The sequence below is a fragment of the Prorops nasuta genome, unplaced genomic scaffold, assembly GCF_024137725.1.
Source record: "Prorops nasuta isolate Cenicafe-Biocafe unplaced genomic scaffold, Cenicafe_Pnas_1.2 PNAS00097, whole genome shotgun sequence".
In the NCBI taxonomy this organism is placed as follows: domain Eukaryota; kingdom Metazoa; phylum Arthropoda; class Insecta; order Hymenoptera; family Bethylidae; genus Prorops; species Prorops nasuta.
Genome location: NW_027116894.1, coordinates 58,558 through 76,081, shown reverse-complemented (window position 1 = coordinate 76,081; position 17,524 = coordinate 58,558). Strand labels below are relative to the sequence as shown.

Below are 17,524 nucleotides of genomic sequence, written 5' to 3'. Positions count from 1 at the left end.
CCAGCCATATGATGTATTATACTAATAATGTTAATAATCGTTAAATTATTTGATACATCCAGATGAAAATGGAGGAAATACGATAATGGCTTCACAACTGTATAATATTCGATTGATACTAGAAGAAAAACGACGCCAAATAGAAAATGAAAAGAGAAGAATGGAAGTTGTCATGTCAAAACAGAGACAAAAAGTTGGAAAAGCTGCTTTTTTGCAGGCAGTTACAAAGGTAACATTGGAACTAATTATAATAATAACTTATTAAGGTTATTTCTACAAGGGAACATGGTTATTTATTAATTTTAACAGTTTTACTCAATCTAGCCTGAATGACTAATATATATTGGATTATTTGTGATGTTAGAAGTCATCCCCTAATTTAATGTCCTAAAACATACAAACTTTAATATAGCTTAATAAAACCTATGCTAATACCAAACTAAAATTTTTCTATTATAATTATTTTGTTTATTTATATATTCTTTACACAACCTATACAGCTTCGTGTTATAAACAATTGTTATTGTATTTATTCTGCACATGTTTATTCCTTTGTTGCTGTGTTCATTAATGTTTCACATATTTAATGCTTTACTAATTTTCTTACCTTGTTGTCATAACTATAAATCTGTTTTACACTGTTATACTGTTAAACTGCTGCAATAAGAAGGTGCGAGATAAGCATGAACTTATCATGTAACATATTACACCAGTTTAATAGTACTGCAACAAAAAGTAGACATGATATTGAATAGTGGTAAAGGATATATTAGAATTTACTTATTCTTTAAATTTCTTTTGAACTCTAACATTTATATTTTGGTTGTATCACATAGTACTAAATCTCTTGATGACTTTATTTGTTTGTTAAAGGTTAAAAACTGCAGAAAATTTAATTTTGATCAAATCTTTAGCAAACAGATAAATGTATAGAGAACAGCATTAAGTAAGTTAATTTATCACCACAAAATTTGTTGAAATGACTTGATTGTGCTGATAGTTGTACAAAGTTCATTTAGGAAAAATTGGATGGTTGCTTGGTAATAGGGTGGTGAAGTCTTAAAGTTAACAAGGCACGCTGGTTGGGCTGGTTTCAGGGTAAGGTTAAGTCTCCTTCTTCGTCGACATCCGGAGGTGAGAGTCCGGGAGATATTCCTCCTATCCCAGTAACTTCCGGATCTTCTGGGGAGACCCCTACTAGTGTTGCCGAGGTGTCCTCAGCAACACAACAGCCCCAAGAAAAGCCACAGAGACCCTTTTCGTTAAAGGTATGACTGAGAATGAAATAATTACCAGTTAAAAATGAAACTATGCTTTGATAGACGATTTATTTTCTCTTTAAATCAATGAATTTACAGATTATTTTTAAGCTGAATCATTTGATTATACAAATTATAAAAACAATAACACTGGCCAAGTAAATAAGTATAAATGATTTTTAATTACTAGTGTAGATAGTCATTTGTATGAAAGATAGCAGTTAAAACAGATTTCAACTGCTATCACTGCTATACAATGTGTTATATCAATTTTATACGATAGAGAATTTAATTGAGAAGCACAATATTAGGCCTCTTTGTTTCAGCTGTATTTCCTTCACTTTACAATGTCTATCTATACAAACAATTGAGATAAATATGTCAAAAGTGATGAAAGTACAGCAAAAAACGAACAAGTCCGTTGTCACAGTAGCAAATACACTCAGATGAAGTATGGAAAAAAATATCAAGACATTACTTTATTACATAGGTTGTATACTGCAATCTTAACAGACAAAGTTTTAGGTTAATTATTTTGATGAAACTTATTTAATTCATTTTAATGCTAGTAAGATTTGATACTGTTTCTTCATAATTTATATATTATTATAATTAGTGAAGAAGGCTTAATGTGTTTAGTGTGGGTGGTGGATTTGGTGATACTTCATTGTTATGTTTGCTTATAAATGCACTATTATTTTAACTATACAGTGAATTTTAATTTAAGACTAATACACTAAAATGTAATTTTTAAGATGTCTATATTATTATTATAAGTTTAATATACAAATCTTGGTGACCTTCAGGGTTATATAAGAAATATTGATCAAACAAATAGATAAATGGAACTGTTATTCTATGCACTGTAACATTTTGTCATAAGTATGGAATTGTGTTATTAATGTTACTTAATAGGTAGGTTTATTTTTCTAACGTAACATTTGTAATTTATAAAAATTAATTTTTTTGTGCAATAAATTGCAGATAAAGTAAATAATTACAAATTAAATGTTATCAAGAAGTGAAACATTCATATATAATGTTGAAGGAGTATTTGAAATTTGAATTACTTTGTAAACATTATTGAAATAACATTATACTCTTTGTATACTATTACATTATAATTACATTTTAATCTCTATAGGAGATAAGTGAAGATGTGAGAGATGTTGAACATAAGTGGCTTGAGGATGGCACGCCTTTCATTGAAACCAGAAGGACGCCAGATATTGAAAACATGGACCTGGAACAATATCAGCAGTCTATATCACAGTGAGTGTTTAATTATCTTGTAAATTTGTATGAAGCTTTTTAAATCAAATATTAAATTTAATTTATAGAATGAATAGTAGCTTGAGTGAAATACAAGCTGACATTCAACGTTTAGCCACCCAGCAAAATCAAATCCAAACACAGCATTTAATGGCTCAGCAACAACAACAAATGCAGCAACAACTGCAACAACTTCAAAGTCTAAGTCAACAACATATGCAGGTATAAAAAAATAATGTAAGGCATAAATAGAATATATTTTAATCAATAAAGCAAATTTTTTCAGAATTATGGAGTGGCATCAATTAATCCAATGACTCCTAGAATTCAAGACACACAGCAATCACAATTTTATTTACACGATCATCCTCAGGTACAACGGAGAACATGGGCCCAGCCAGTATCAGCACAAAATTTGGCAAATGAAATGGCAGCAGTTGGATATCAACAATCTTTAGATTCTCGTTTCAGTCCACAGCCAAATGGTAATATTTTTGTATTATTAAGTATTTTTAGATGCTTCTATCTTTAATTTAATCTTAATAATGTATAAGTATTATTAATAAGTTAATGAAACAATTTTTATCCTTTAAGCTTATCAACCTGATATGCGTTTATATCAAGATACAAGGCCATGGAATCAACATCAGCCTCAGTCGAAAGGATTTGTTTTACACAACGCTCATCAGGAATCAAGATATCTCAATGGTGGTGATCACAGTCTTTGTAACAATCAAATGAATCACCCTGTGCCCACATATCCATCATCTTCAACAATCTTCAACCAAACTCCACCAACGTCTGCTAGTCCGCAACATCGTAATGCCGTAAGTAGATTTTTCAAATAAATTGTAATGGAAAATCATTCTTCTTATTAAATGTAAGAAAGATTATAAATATAGAAATCAGTGATATAAAATTAAAAAATTTTAATTTTATAAAGTTAAGAGTATAATGTAGTTTTATTTTTTCAAAATAGGGTGATATAATTAGTTCTTTCTGTGTGTACAAAACTTGTTATATTCTTGTATGTATATGAACGGTTAAAACATCACAATTCAATGAATAGTTTCAAAGATGTGTGTGTTCAGTTAAAAACCAGTTGATGATGTAATTCGCGTTTATAGACGGTCGCTGATACCCAACAAGGTAGAAGCGGTCGGCCCACACTAATGTTTAGTATTCGAGTATCCACAGACTGGTTAAAATCTAGTATAAGCAGTTTTAGTTAACTATTTAATTTTGAAATATGTATTACTTTTCTTCATCTATTCTTAATAAAACTAAATTTTACAGTGATAAGGTAATTTTAATTGTGATTTTCCTAGTTTGTTTGAAAACTCGTTTCATATATTGTATGAAAATTTAAGATAAAATCTGTTTCAAATTAACTATTCAATACCAGAACCTCTAAGTACTCATGTTTGGTAGAAAGTGACTTATGAAGAGTGTCCACGTAATCGGAATTACGAAGTAATATAACATTAATTCCGAAAAATTTCAAACAAAATTTCAGATCAGTTTGTTACTTAATGAAGAGTAATAGTGTATAAATATACCACAAATGATGATGGAAGTTTGTTTCATTTATTTTAGGTTCATCGAATAAGTCAATTGATGAATGAAGGCCCAGAACCAAAAAGACCGGTTGCACACCACGCTTCAATCGCTTGTGAAAGCCCTTCAGAAAAAAGGCAAAATGTTGCTCTCCACACTCCTGTTCCAGCACCTCCTGTTGATGATATGAAGCCACAAAATATTTCATTTATTGGTAGATTTTACATTTTTTGCTTCTTATTAACTTTTAAAATGTTATTATAATATTGTAACTATGTAAATAAATTTTATAAACTTCTTAAGGTAATGACGACGAACAGCTTGCGCAAGGTATAAAAGGCTTAAATATAACGTCAGGCAGTCGTACGTATCGAATTCCTTCCCCAACAAGACCATCGATATCACGAAACTCCTTCCAACCTCATCAATCGTTAAGAGAAACAACTCCATCACCGTCGTGCACACCTGAAGTTACGCCTTTGGATTCTACGGAGGCTGGTGAAAAGGGCTTTTATATCTCCTTCGATAACGACGCACCTAAAAAACCAAAACCAACTCTTCGAATAAAAAGAATGTCTCCCAAGAAAGTAAGTTTGATTTTCTTGTTGTTAAATTTCGTAATCTTTTCAGTTTAACTGACTTTATTTTTTCTTTTTTTCGTTTATAGGAAAGAAGTGTTTCCTCATACATTGAGCAAGAAGATTTTAGTGTTCGACCAGATTCTCCATCATCCAGTATAGTAGAAAGACAGAAACAGATTGAAGCTCAAAGAGATTTAGAGAAAGAAAGACAAAGACAAACGGAAGAAAGGGAAATTCAGAGACAAGAAATGAGAAATAGGGAACTGCAAAGAGAAATAGATAGAAGTCAACAAAGGGAAAAACAAAGGGATAGTAATGCCGACGGTAGACAATCGATCGGAGTAGGTTTAGTTATTGGAAATCAACTAGCAAACCCTGATCCTGTAAGTAATTACACTTAAAAGTAACATATTTTTAAAGTAAATATAATTTATGTATTATGCTATTCAATGACGTGTAAAGTAATATTTCTTTTACTTTTATGCAGAATTCTTTAGATGAAATGGAGCGTAAAAAAGAAAAAATTATGTTGTTATCTCTACAGAGAAGACAACAGCAGGAAGAATTGAAAGAAAAGAAAGAGGCAGAGGCCCAAGCTCGTAGAGAGCGAGAAAAATTAAAAATTGAGGAAAGAGAGCGAAAAAAAGAAGAGGATAGACAAAGAAGAGCTGCAATTTTAGAACAATACAAAGTGAAAAAAGCTATTGAAGAAGCAGAAAGAGAAGTAAATAGAAAACAAAAAATAATATTTGATTTTATCTTTTATCGTGGTCTATTAATACCACTCAATTCAATATCTTCATTAATATATATTGTTTTTAGGGAAAAGTTATTGATAAAGAACTTCTCAATGCAATAAAACCAACTAAATTAAGAAATAAAACTACAGCAACCCGACAAAGGCCCAAAACAATTCATGTAGATGCTGGTGCAGATCTGGATTCTGGAGCACTTACACCTAGTCGAGGGAAAAAAGGTTCATCTTCGAATCTAAGTACAGGTATATATATATTAGGTTTTATTTAAACTTTTTTTGTGATATAAATTAATATATACTTGAATTATTGAAGTTTCGGTGGATGTATTTATGTGATGGGTATATTTTTCTCAAAATTAAATTGATAAATTACAAAAAGGAAAGTTTAATCTCATCACGTATACCTAATCTCGATAAGTTTTACATATAGTATATATTTTTTTATATTTAATATAAACATTCGAGTGTTGTAATTGTTGCTTAATTGCATTATTTGCATGTTGACTATTATTATTAGCTATTTTTTATTTGCGGTATTGTTATTTGCTCAATTTTTAAATTTTTCTTTCCACTCAGTCACTTATTCACAGGCTTTAGACTTCTTTGTCTATGCTAGTTTACCCATAACGGGTTCAATTATATATAAATAATTTAATTACGGAAAATAATAAAAAAATAAACTAGAATAGAACAGAGATTTCTAGCAGAGTATGTTGCACTAACACACTTACTGTAGCGTCGCTGACCTCTTCCACGATGAAGCGGGATTACTACCGTGGTTCTCAGGATAGTCTCACAGCTGCTCACATTGATGATCGGCGATCCGGCCCTCTTTATCGGGGCGGCAGTCTCAGGGGTATGCACAGTATTCACACTTCACAACAAATATAATCATATTATACTCACTCCAAATTTAACACTAAAACTAAATATGTTAGTTCGGACAGGCAAATCGCACAAAATTTTTGTACATTTTATTTTTAACTTTGTTTGTTTGTTTGTTTTTTTTTTTCAAAATTTAACTTATTTAACATGATAACAAAATCTTTAGTTTAATTTATTTAGTGATATGAGACAGACACACGTTAGACTGCCTAATTACAATGATCTTTATGTATGTTCAGAATTTGCATAATTTTTTTAATAAGGCATGCCAGAAAGTAATTTTGTATCAGCACAGTAGTATATTTGTGTTAAAATTATTAGATTTAGTTTTAATAGTTATAAATCGGAGTGAATTAAATGATTGTAATAGACAAAACCTATTTTAGTATCTTCCGTAGATTCACCAGACGATGGTAGAGGTTCGTCTCCGTGTCGAAGTGTAAACCAATTGGGTCGACGTGGCTCTTACAAAACCTCAAGAGGTTGGTATAATATCTGTCAATTTTTCGAAGAATGACTAAATGTTCTTCAGAACGTTTTATTTCTATGGAAGTAGAATTCTTGCAGGATATATCACTCACGGCAGCTGTTATAAGCCTTTTAAACAATTTATATATATATATATATATATACATATATATTATTAGTCTGTGAATTATTATTCAAATTAACTCGTTAATATCTATTATTTAATGATTGACAAGTTAATTCTTTTCATTATGTAGTATTCTGTAGAAAACTTTCAGTTGGAACGCAACAGTTGTTCTGCACCATACTGCACCAGCTACTTGAATTTTTTATATTCTCAGTGGACATGGCTCGTAGTTAAACCCTGAGATGCAACGATTGACGCATTCCTTACTAATTATCATCTTTCAATCGTACATGGCGTTAAGTGTAACAAGGTAAACGTTGCATTATTCCAGATGTGCAGGAGCCTCAGCAACAGGTTAGAGGCAGGCCTAAATACCCGACTTACCAAAACTTTAAAGGGAGAAAATCTAATTCCTTGATGAATTTGTGTGGTAAGAAGCACTGCGATTTGGAATACATTTATCCCTCTTTTTACTCATATCGCAATTTTCTTACTGTATACCATGCACTGTATGTAGGTATTTGCTATCACATAGTAATAGCATGGTGACAGATCTAAGAATTGTTGACATCTATTATAGACACATATTCACATACATCACTAGTACATGTCAAAGTTTTCTCACAATACTAATTTTTTCAATAAAAACTATAATTACTACATTTTTACTGGTTATCGGGATTCGGAAACAGCTATTGATTCTTGATAGCCATACATAAAGCTTTTCTTCAATGCTATATTTTTTCATTTGGGCTTCAGGTGAGACTTTGACTTTTTTCACAGGACATTCATTTGCCATTGTAGATTAAGATTCAGTTCAGGCTTATTCAGCTTATTATTGTTGTCGGCGTTTGGTTGCGGGAGCAGGTACTTTTAGTATTTTCAGATTATCCTCGGTGGATCCAAGGTCTAATAATTTTTCACTCTAACTTAAATTTAAGTCCTGTATATAAAATTCATGTCGTTTTTATGATTTCTTTGTTTTAGTTTGTGTATTCCTTTCTGTTTACAGGTTCTAAAATTAAAGTATAACAAATTCAAGCCTAATATTTTTAATTTATTGATAATTATGTTCTATTTAACCTACATTTGAATTTGATATACAAATTTAATCTACTTAATGTTGTTTTGTTAACTATCATTAGATGGTATCATGCTATTCATAAAGCCATCCATTTTTTGCTTCAAATGTGACATAAATTCTAAACGACAAAATAGAATAGAATCACGTAATAATTTAGAATCAAGTTTAATTACTTATATTATTAATAGACAAATATACCTTTAATATTTGTAGGAAAATCAATTTTCTTAGTATTTAATATAAGTTTTTGTTAAACTCATTAGGCTGAGTCTTATAAAAAATTTAAAATTGTAAGTTCCTTGTCAATAAGCTTTCTATTATATATTGTGTTTATTATTCTCTTCTCATTTATATTTAATTTTGACTAATATATATAAGACATGAGTATAGTTTGCATTCGAGAACTATTTTATAGATCCAAGTTAAATATAAACGATAACAAGCTTATAGTCTGGGAGTATACAATTTCATATACATATTCTTGCGAGAATAACCCATTAATGAACGCAAAATGTGGAGTTAAGTTTATATTAAGTGAATAGATTTATATGTTTAATCAGCTAACTTTTCTAGTCTTTCTTAAACTAACTCGAAAATTAAAATAAATAAGGTGGCTATTTTGTAGGGTTAAAGGAATAATAAGGTTTTGGTTCTTTATATAATTTAATTATCCAGACTTTAATTTTGTCATATCCTCATTTTCTTCAAGTTTAATTTTTCTGTCTGATTTAATACTACTAGTTTGTATAATAATTTATCTTTATTGCACAGATACGGATAGTGGATTGGGGAGAGCAACACCTCCACGAAGGGCGCCTAGTCCTGGTATGGGCAGTATGAAGCATCTTCCATCACCTTCCGGTCCAGGATCTCTTCCACCTGGTCTCATGACAAAAAGAAGAGCTTTCGACGACGGTAGTAGTGACATTAGCAGTACGCCTAGTTCTATGGTGGATTACAATGGTAATTTATTAATAAATTTGTATTCAATTGATTTACGTATAATTAATTATTGTAATGTATCCAATTAATATTTTTAGGTCCACGATTGTACAAACAACCAACAACGAAATCAAATCGTGGAATTATGTTGAATGCCGTGGAATATTGTGTTTTCCCAGGAACTGTTAATAGAGAAGCTAAGAGAAGAGTATTAGACGAAATTGGAAGATCAGAAAGCAAACATTTTCTCATATTATTCCGAGATGCCGGCTGTCAATTTCGAGCTCTTTATTCTTATTGTCCAGTTAGAGAAGAAGTTTCAAAACTTTACGGCATTGGACCTAAGCAAGTCATTGATGAAATGTTCGACAAATTTTTCAAGTAAGTTTTTTTAGTCAAATATTATTTTAATAGTCACTGCATAATAATATCGAGTCGATTTTTTAATAGAGGCGATTTATACAATGTCTATATGTAACCTAATTATATTGTAGATATAATTCTGGAGGAAAATACTTTTCTCAAGTTCATACAAAGCATCTGACTGTAACCATAGATGCCTTCACGATACACAACAGTCTCTGGCAAGGCAAAAAGGTGAACTTACCAAACAAGAAGGACATACCTCTCGTCATATAGTTTTACACACACAAGTGTCACATTTAATATTATGCTATACGCCCTCTGTTGTTCATAGTTACTATTTTAATACAGGTCTATATCGAATTAATGCGAATGTTGCGTTCTTAGTCAATTTTATAAAGACATCCCTGGTCAGTGCTGGCTTGTACAAATGCAATTCTGGGACAATTGCATTTAAAAAATGTTCAGAATTTCATTTCTTTTCACTATTCTAGCATTGACTACGTATAATTACCAGTATGATAGGTTTGTCGATAATCAGCCTATACGATTACCAGTATGACATGTTTGTTCGGTAAACAACTCATGCGAATGAGCTTTCATGTGTCACCTTGTAATCGTGTGTATTGTTATGTTGCAAGTGAAATGCGTATGACTGATGTAAAACAATTGATTTTAAAATATTTCTTCAAAGAGGGCGATGAGGATTTATTATGTTGACTGAAAAACTTCTATTTATAATAATACAATTTGCACAGTTATTTCCATCTTCCGTACAGAAAAATTGTTAACAATTCTTTATGTGAAAGTATTACGTTTATAGAATAGCGTCTTCTATCGGCTAAACGAGCAAGAGATTGTTAAAATTAACGAATTGCAGCTCTGAATCTCGATTAAAGCATTTTATCTACTATTGCGGAGCGCAAGGAACTGGTATTTTAGATGTATTAGTTTATTAAATTAACTTTAGTAATTCATTAAATTAATTGATTAAATTAAAGGGTCCAATTTATTCAATTAATTCGATAAAGCGTAGAACATTCTTTTAAGTCTGATAAAGAACAAAAATTTTACTTAATTCAAGCTGTCATACTTGTATCAGATTAATAGCCAAAAGGCACCGCACATGACTAAACATATCTTACTTAAGTATTTTATTTGTCTATTCTATTATTTTTATATTCATGTTGGTATGAATGTTTGTTAGGCAAAATTTTGATTGAATGTGTAAAGATTTAATAATATTTTTCTCATCTGAATTGCTAGTTCTTTGCCTGTTTGCATACAAGAGCATGATTATGACATTTGCAGGAGAAAAATTCGACTATTCGCTCCTATTTAGCTAAATATTTAGCCAATTGAATAATGTTTAGCTAAAACTAACTTTATTGAATTAACAAGCTAAGGAGCTCTTCAAGCATCAAATGTTTTATTGTATTTTATCCGTTATTTGATCAACCATATGAGAAATTCATTCATTACTTCGTAATATCGTGACTTTTGTCACTTTTGTACAATATTCATCTAAAACTTTTAGAGTTGGCTTGCGGATAGCTTTGTAAATAAATAGTTTCATTGCGATTAACAAAGGGGGAAAAAGTACCAAAACAGCCTTATGGTAAGTTTGAGTGTAATTAAATATTTGAAGCTAAACACTATTTAACTAATAACTATAATTCGAAATTCTGCAAATTGTGGATAATCATACTAAATTTGTTAATTCGTTAAAATGCAAGCAGAATATTTTGTTAATAGTTATCTCTTTAAAATTTATTTAGCAGCATGTTGTCTTTAAAATCTGTTTTAAAATGTATTTCGAAACCCTGATAATCATTTCAATAATATGTGAGAAAAGTCAGTCTTCAAAAGTATATCTTCAACATTATTTTTATCACTTTGTTAACATAGAAATATTGGAGTAATCTGCTTATACGTGAGAAGTTGACTAAAAATAACTACAGTTAATTTATTTTAAATTACTGATTTACTCCTTAGTAGTGTTCTATAATATATATTTTTTAACAGAGGAGAATTATACAGTCAGGAATTTAATGTGAATTGAGTCAAAGCTGTTTCTTACGACTTAACAGCGTGGCTTGTATGTATATGAAGAATAATTAACGTTATAACATGAAGAAAGACCTATTTATTGTGCCATAAATTTAAGCTTATTCGTAAAGGGACAGTTTTGATTTCTTTCACACAGAAAGTAAAAAAAGATTATTTACGTTGGTTGAAGTTTATTTTTTTATTTAAGCAAGGTGCAGTTTCAAAGATGTAAAGGAATATGGAGGAATATAATTGTTTTTTTTTCAGTAAATTCTGAATTTGGCACAATGAATTATTTGAAATAAACTAATCAGTTTGAAAAAATAAAAGCCCAACAATTTTGATTTAATACATTGAACTTAATTATATATGCACTTAAAAAAAATATGTTTAAAATTATTTCCTTGAATAAGTTTATTGATCAATCCAATTATTGAATTTCTACTATATTCCTTAACGATAAAAAGAAAAGAATTAATTAAAAACCTTGTAAAATATCGATTTTGCATTTTAAAGTAAAATTTTATTTGGATCTTTTTGAGCTCAGCAAAAAACTTCAATCCCTCGATAGTAGTAAAGAATAATTTATTTCATTCTCATCAGTGCGCGCGCTGTAAATCTCTATTGTACGGTGTCGTAAGGAAATGAGGAATGTGACTCGTGATTTTCCATTAAGTACACGTACACAATCTGACTTATACGACAATATTGAATATAATGGCAAGTAAATAATTGAGATGTCACGTGAAAATGTGATGGAGATACAGGTCGTAATGAGCCGAATAAGCAAAAGAGAGAAATTATGTTAATATTATAGTCATTAATATTAAGTCAACGAGAATTGTTTACACGAAAAAATCACGGATGCTATGTAAAGAAAGTATATATATTTAGCCGAGGGAAGTGATTGCTTGTGCTTGATATTTATATTTTGAGGGAGATACATTATTAGTGAGCTGTGTAATGCGTAATTTGAAATAATACGAAGGAAGAAAATCTTTAATTAAAGAAGGAGGAGGTGGCGGTGTAACTTGCACACTGCTGTAATCGCGCTTACTAATAATAAACGATTACTTTTATGTAATAGCCCATTATCATTATTATCAGACAACTGTGAAGTAATGACTTTCCAATTTATCCATGTCTCTGTAAATATTATGTTTTTATATACCTACAAACTACTAATCCATATATATATATATATATATATATATATATTATATATTAGGATGATCATTAAAAAATAAATTTTCGACTGAACCTGATAAATTGCTAGTATTTCAAGAGAAACTAGATGGGATAAAGTGTTGGGACGAAAAAATCAAAAGAACACGTACCTTATTTCTATTAAACTGCGTTTTTCGATCAATTTTTAAGTTTTTCGAAATTAGTTCATAATATAAGCGGGTTTTGGAAACATATGGATGATGTTAAGCAATAATGTGTGTTAATTCATATTTTCAGAAATAACAATTTTGGCCGTTGTATATGCTTACAGATTATTACCCTATAAGGAACAAAAATGTCTCAAAATTTACTTGAGTCACAATGCCACTTGCTAACGAATTAGTTTTTCGCCAATCACGTTAATACGTATATGTTGACCACACACACACACAACTATTTGTTTATTTATCTTAAAACAGTACACAATTGTGACTTGACTCATTATTGTATAACACAGTCCAAATATATATAATATTTTTGGGTTTAAATGTTATATAAAAAGATTCTATACACTTTTTAATAAAGCGCATATTTTTAAATATATTTCAAGCGAAATAATTAGTTGTAAATTCCTTTTTCTAAATGTTGGACATTTTTTGTATAAAAATGTAAATGTATTACTATAATGTAGGAATATTTAAGAGTTATTCCATCGGCTAAAACTGAAGAAACATGATTGGTTCTAATTTTTATACAAGGCGCTTTTAGTTTCAATTTAATTTACTTGGTTTGTTAGGGTTATTTGAACAAACATGAGATTTTTGAAGAGAATATATAATACCTTTTTTATGTAAAATTTAATTCACCAGAGAAAAGGTTATATATGTATATATATATATATATATATATATATATACATATCTTTTAACAAAATTCAATAAGTGAGCTGCGTTCGGAAAACTTCAAGATTTCTTAAAAAACGCTATTTAACTGTAATGAGACACTTGTTCTTTTGATTTTTACGTTTTAAAATTTAAACTCATTTAGTTTCTCATCAAACATTAATATTTTATAGGTTTCCCCGTCGAAAATTGATTTTTAATTATAATTCTAATATATATATTTATTGAATAAACGAAGACAAAATTTTAGGTCATATTTTACTGTTAGCGAATGTCATGAATAAAATTCAATAACATATTTAAATTTTTTGTTCCAATTTTTTTAAACACACAACAAATATAAGACGTCCAAATAACTCAACATTAGAATAAATTGATTATTTTAAGAGAATTTTCCTTTTATTTTTACACAATTGCTAAGGCATTGTTAACTTTCTTCACAGGCATATATTACAATTCTATGAATACAAAGAGTATTATATATAATTATAAATATTAAAATATCCTTTGAATAATATATATGGTTTTACTTAAATCTAATTCACTAGGAAGGACACTTTTTACAAAATTAATGTTTTCTGAATTATTTTTTTGATGTTTTACGGAAAATTGAAATAATATATTATACGATTGTAATTTTACAACACTTAATTTGTTATTTGCTCATAAAAGTGTAAAACATATTCTTTGTTTTGTCCAGTTTCTTTATATCATAATAAATAGCGGTGTTAAATACTGATGTACAAGTCGACTTAAAATGTATTAAAATTAATTAAATAATATGGCAGTGACTGCTGCTTCAATATATATTAATTACATCGTTATGTAGGTCAAAACTTGATTTTGTGCCATGATTTGGTGACCAATGAGCCGCTTTTTGCAGCTTTACCCTAATACAATTTAGTGGTTTAGCATCTTTTGGCTTTGTTAAGTCTTAATCTTTATATATTTTTCGTTGGGATATGGCACTTTTCGGTGCAGCTTGAACACTTCCTTCAGATTGAGGCTACATAGTCTTTGGAGCTTATACGAGAGAATACCCGAAAGGTATTTGTGTACGGGTAGGCAAGATTTCAAGGAAAACTCCATTACATATAGATATGAGTTAAACGGAATCTTATATCTGGCTGAAACCGATATTCACAAGTAATCCAATGTAATCCATCTTTGGAAACAATTGATAGGCATCTCAGAAAAAGCCTGATATGTTATATATTTTTAATTATCATTGTATTGGACAAGAGCTTAGATGAATGTTGTGTAGCTCAGCCATATCTGTCCAGTCTCTTCTTTCTCCTCCGATCATAACATTCCTTATGCATCCATTGAAATGATCTCGTGTCATTAATGTTCCCTTTGGAGCAGTTGCTAAAAAAGGAATAATCGATTTCAATATTATAATAAAGCAGGATATCATACTATTTTGAAATTTCGCCTTCTAATTAAATTCATATAGATTTTCTATAATTGATTTACCCGGCAAACCACCGATATACAAAGGACTAGAAGCAGTAGATCCCATAAAATGGTAATTGACATTGGCAGGTAAGCCATATTTCTGATCAAGCTCGTCGACTTTTAAAGCCAATTCTTCATCATTGTAAACAGCTTGTATCCTGTGCCATCGATTATCACAAATGGCATAAGGAGTGGCGAACGATTGTTCGACGTACGATGGATTGTTATCACCCAGGTCACCGGACATAATTATTTTCCCATTGTTAATTTCAAGTGAAAGGGATGGAGAACCTCCTGGTGCTGTTATCGACAAAAGCACACCTGAGAGCTCGGATGTCCTGAATTCCAGTTGCAGCTCCAATATTGCTCCCAGTTCAAAATCTTTGTCTAAGATTAAACATATTAGTAGCAAATAATTTATACATTAAACAACAAGATATTATGGTGTAATTAGTAGTATGAAATTCTTACTATAAACAGCATAAGCTTCATCTTGGAAATAAGCTCCACTTTCTACACTAGGGAAACATTGGCCTACATGGAAAGCTCTGCTGGTGGAACCTACCATATCGTAAACGTTACCATTTACTCTTAGGCCTCTTATGCAACCTTTCAGAGTTTCCAATTTGACCACAACTTGTTCTGGTATCGGTGTACCACTTTCCGGAAGACCTCCTATGTACATCATAGTAGCTAAACCAATTTTCCTTGGCACTTTTATCGTTCGTGGCGTTTGAGAATCCACGACCAGCGTTAATTTTCTCTCTTCATGAGATAAGACCACGTGATGCCAATTACCATCATTGAAAGGAGTCTTGTATAGAATCTCCTTCTTTTGTTTACTCTTAACTAGTAGCAAAAGTTGCCCGTCTCTTATAGTAACCAATAGATAATGCTTCAATTTTAGCCCCTGTTTAAATGTTTTTGTTAATTTACTATCATACGATTAAAAAGATGGTTTTGATGAACTTTTGGAAAGACTCATAACTTTAAATAAAACTTACCGGTGTAATGAAAAGTAATCCATTTGGATAATAAGTTCTGAAATCAAATTCTATGGTGTATTTTTTTTCCCAGAATTTCTTGAAATTCAAATAAAGCTGAGTGTGACTGTGAGGTTTGTCACCGAATTTTAATGCTCCTGGTTCTAAAGAATAATATGGTACTTTTTGGCATCCTTCCGGCTGTGTTGACATTCCTCTTGATAAAGAGGAGGAAGGTACGTAGATTGGAGGATCTTTTCCCATACTTGGTCCTTGTCTACCGATCAATGCGTGATCGAAGCTGGTTGCTTCGTCGAATCTTAGAATTCTAAAAGATTGTTTTCCATTTTCATTAAAGGTATGTATGAGGTAAATATACGATTAACTTTGTGTACTAAGTGTCTAAGTAAAAATTAACTTTAAAGCCATGGAAAGAACGAATGATTCTAAGATTAAACCAGCTTTAAGTACAGGTTTTGATTACAGTTTTCAATTGGAGTTTAAGATAATATGATTGTTATTACAGTGAATTTTTACTCAATGGTTTAATAAACGATTTGGACATAAATTATTTATAAATCCGTTTACCCTATGTGCGATTAAATAGAAAATCCTGTATTTTATATACTTTCAAAGGAGCTTACCTATCATCAAAGATTACGTCTTTTATAGATCCATACAATGGAACACTACTGCCAACCATTTTAGTATTATTAATTAGTGCTGGTAATCCACCAAAATACAGGCCACCAAAATCTGGACCTTTTATAGCAGCGCTACTAGGCATTCTTCCACTAATCTGGTAAGCATCGTCAATCTTGAACTCTATTTCCTTCCTTCTTTTAATAATCGTCACTGAATGATACCTTCCATCATTGTAAGTGTTATTCGTTTGTAAAATTAGTTCACCTTTACCAGCATTTAATCTGATTTGTACTTGGCCGTTTACAACGGAAACTGAATAATAACTATTCTTCTGTAATTATAACGAGATTTTAATAGAGCGACGATTTCTCATTAGTAATTAATAAACTTATAGACTAATTAAATGGAATAGTTGACTCACAATAAGTTCTTCATTTTCGTTCTTAAAATTATTCAACCTATCGTCTTGACCTTGGAAAGTGGAAAGCATTAATATTGCATCCTTTTGCATAGTTCTGAATGAAAAATTAATTGCGGAGTTAATTTTTCGTAAAGTGTAGCTGGAATGCTCTAAATATCCCTCTCCAAAGAATCCAACAATCCTCAATGGCTGTAAATGTAAAAGTTGATTATAAAATGAAATTATGAGATAAATTTAACATGACAAAGCAAAACGAAAACATGTTTACAATTTTATAAGAATGATTCAATAAGATCAAATTTTGTAATTTAGAAATATTATATTTCCATCTCAATCGTGTCAAATTTAAATCATCAGTTTTTTTTTCATTACTCCCATCCAATTATTTGGATTATGCTGGGTGTTACAGTGAAGGTACAGAAAAAGTTTAAAGCTGCATGCAAAACATTACAATAAACATTTTTTTATTAATAAATGTTTGATCTTCCGATCGAACCTAGCTTCCTTGAAGCTGCGATTAGGCATCAGAGAAAAAATTTGTTAATAAAATGTATTCACAGTGAGGTTCTTTATGCACCTTTAAATCTTTAATGCACATCACTGT

At 30.3% G+C, this 17,524-nt stretch overlaps 2 protein-coding genes across 11 annotated transcripts in view; one reads left to right on the top strand and one right to left on the bottom strand.

Annotated features, from left to right (window-relative positions):
• Positions 1-13,588, top strand: part of LOC136784908 (patronin-like) — a 43,919-nt gene extending 30,331 nt beyond the window's left edge. Inside the window, exons 11-27 of one of the 10 annotated variants that reach the window (XM_066745851.1) lie at positions 63-229; positions 1,098-1,268; positions 2,404-2,531; positions 2,600-2,753; positions 2,818-3,016; positions 3,126-3,358; positions 4,128-4,302; positions 4,392-4,675; positions 4,756-5,052; positions 5,157-5,393; positions 5,492-5,669; positions 6,163-6,282; positions 6,698-6,793; positions 7,238-7,336; positions 8,762-8,953; positions 9,031-9,313; positions 9,427-13,586. In XM_066745851.1, the coding sequence (XP_066601948.1) occupies positions 63-229; positions 1,098-1,268; positions 2,404-2,531; positions 2,600-2,753; positions 2,818-3,016; positions 3,126-3,358; positions 4,128-4,302; positions 4,392-4,675; positions 4,756-5,052; positions 5,157-5,393; positions 5,492-5,669; positions 6,163-6,282; positions 6,698-6,793; positions 7,238-7,336; positions 8,762-8,953; positions 9,031-9,313; positions 9,427-9,571 (3,158 nt within the window). In that variant the 3' untranslated portion in view covers positions 9,572-13,586. Of the gene's footprint in view, positions 1-62; positions 230-1,097; positions 1,269-2,403; positions 2,532-2,599; positions 2,754-2,817; positions 3,017-3,125; positions 3,359-4,127; positions 4,303-4,391; positions 4,676-4,755; positions 5,053-5,156; positions 5,394-5,491; positions 5,670-6,162; positions 6,283-6,697; positions 6,794-7,237; positions 7,337-8,761; positions 8,954-9,030; positions 9,314-9,426 lie in introns of all 10 variants that reach the window. The other 9 variants (XM_066745852.1, XM_066745854.1, XM_066745858.1 and 6 more) reach the window with 9 other exon arrangements.
• A 1,027-nt stretch (positions 13,589-14,615) lies between these two features.
• The window catches only part of LOC136784915 (laminin subunit alpha-1-like), a 45,235-nt gene continuing 42,326 nt past the window's right edge, over positions 14,616-17,524 (bottom strand). Inside the window, 6 exon segments of the mRNA XM_066745869.1 lie at positions 14,616-14,781; positions 14,890-15,258; positions 15,343-15,781; positions 15,876-16,182; positions 16,499-16,830; positions 16,921-17,109. Of these exon segments, the coding sequence (XP_066601966.1) occupies positions 14,639-14,781; positions 14,890-15,258; positions 15,343-15,781; positions 15,876-16,182; positions 16,499-16,830; positions 16,921-17,109 (1,779 nt within the window). The 3' untranslated portion in view covers positions 14,616-14,638.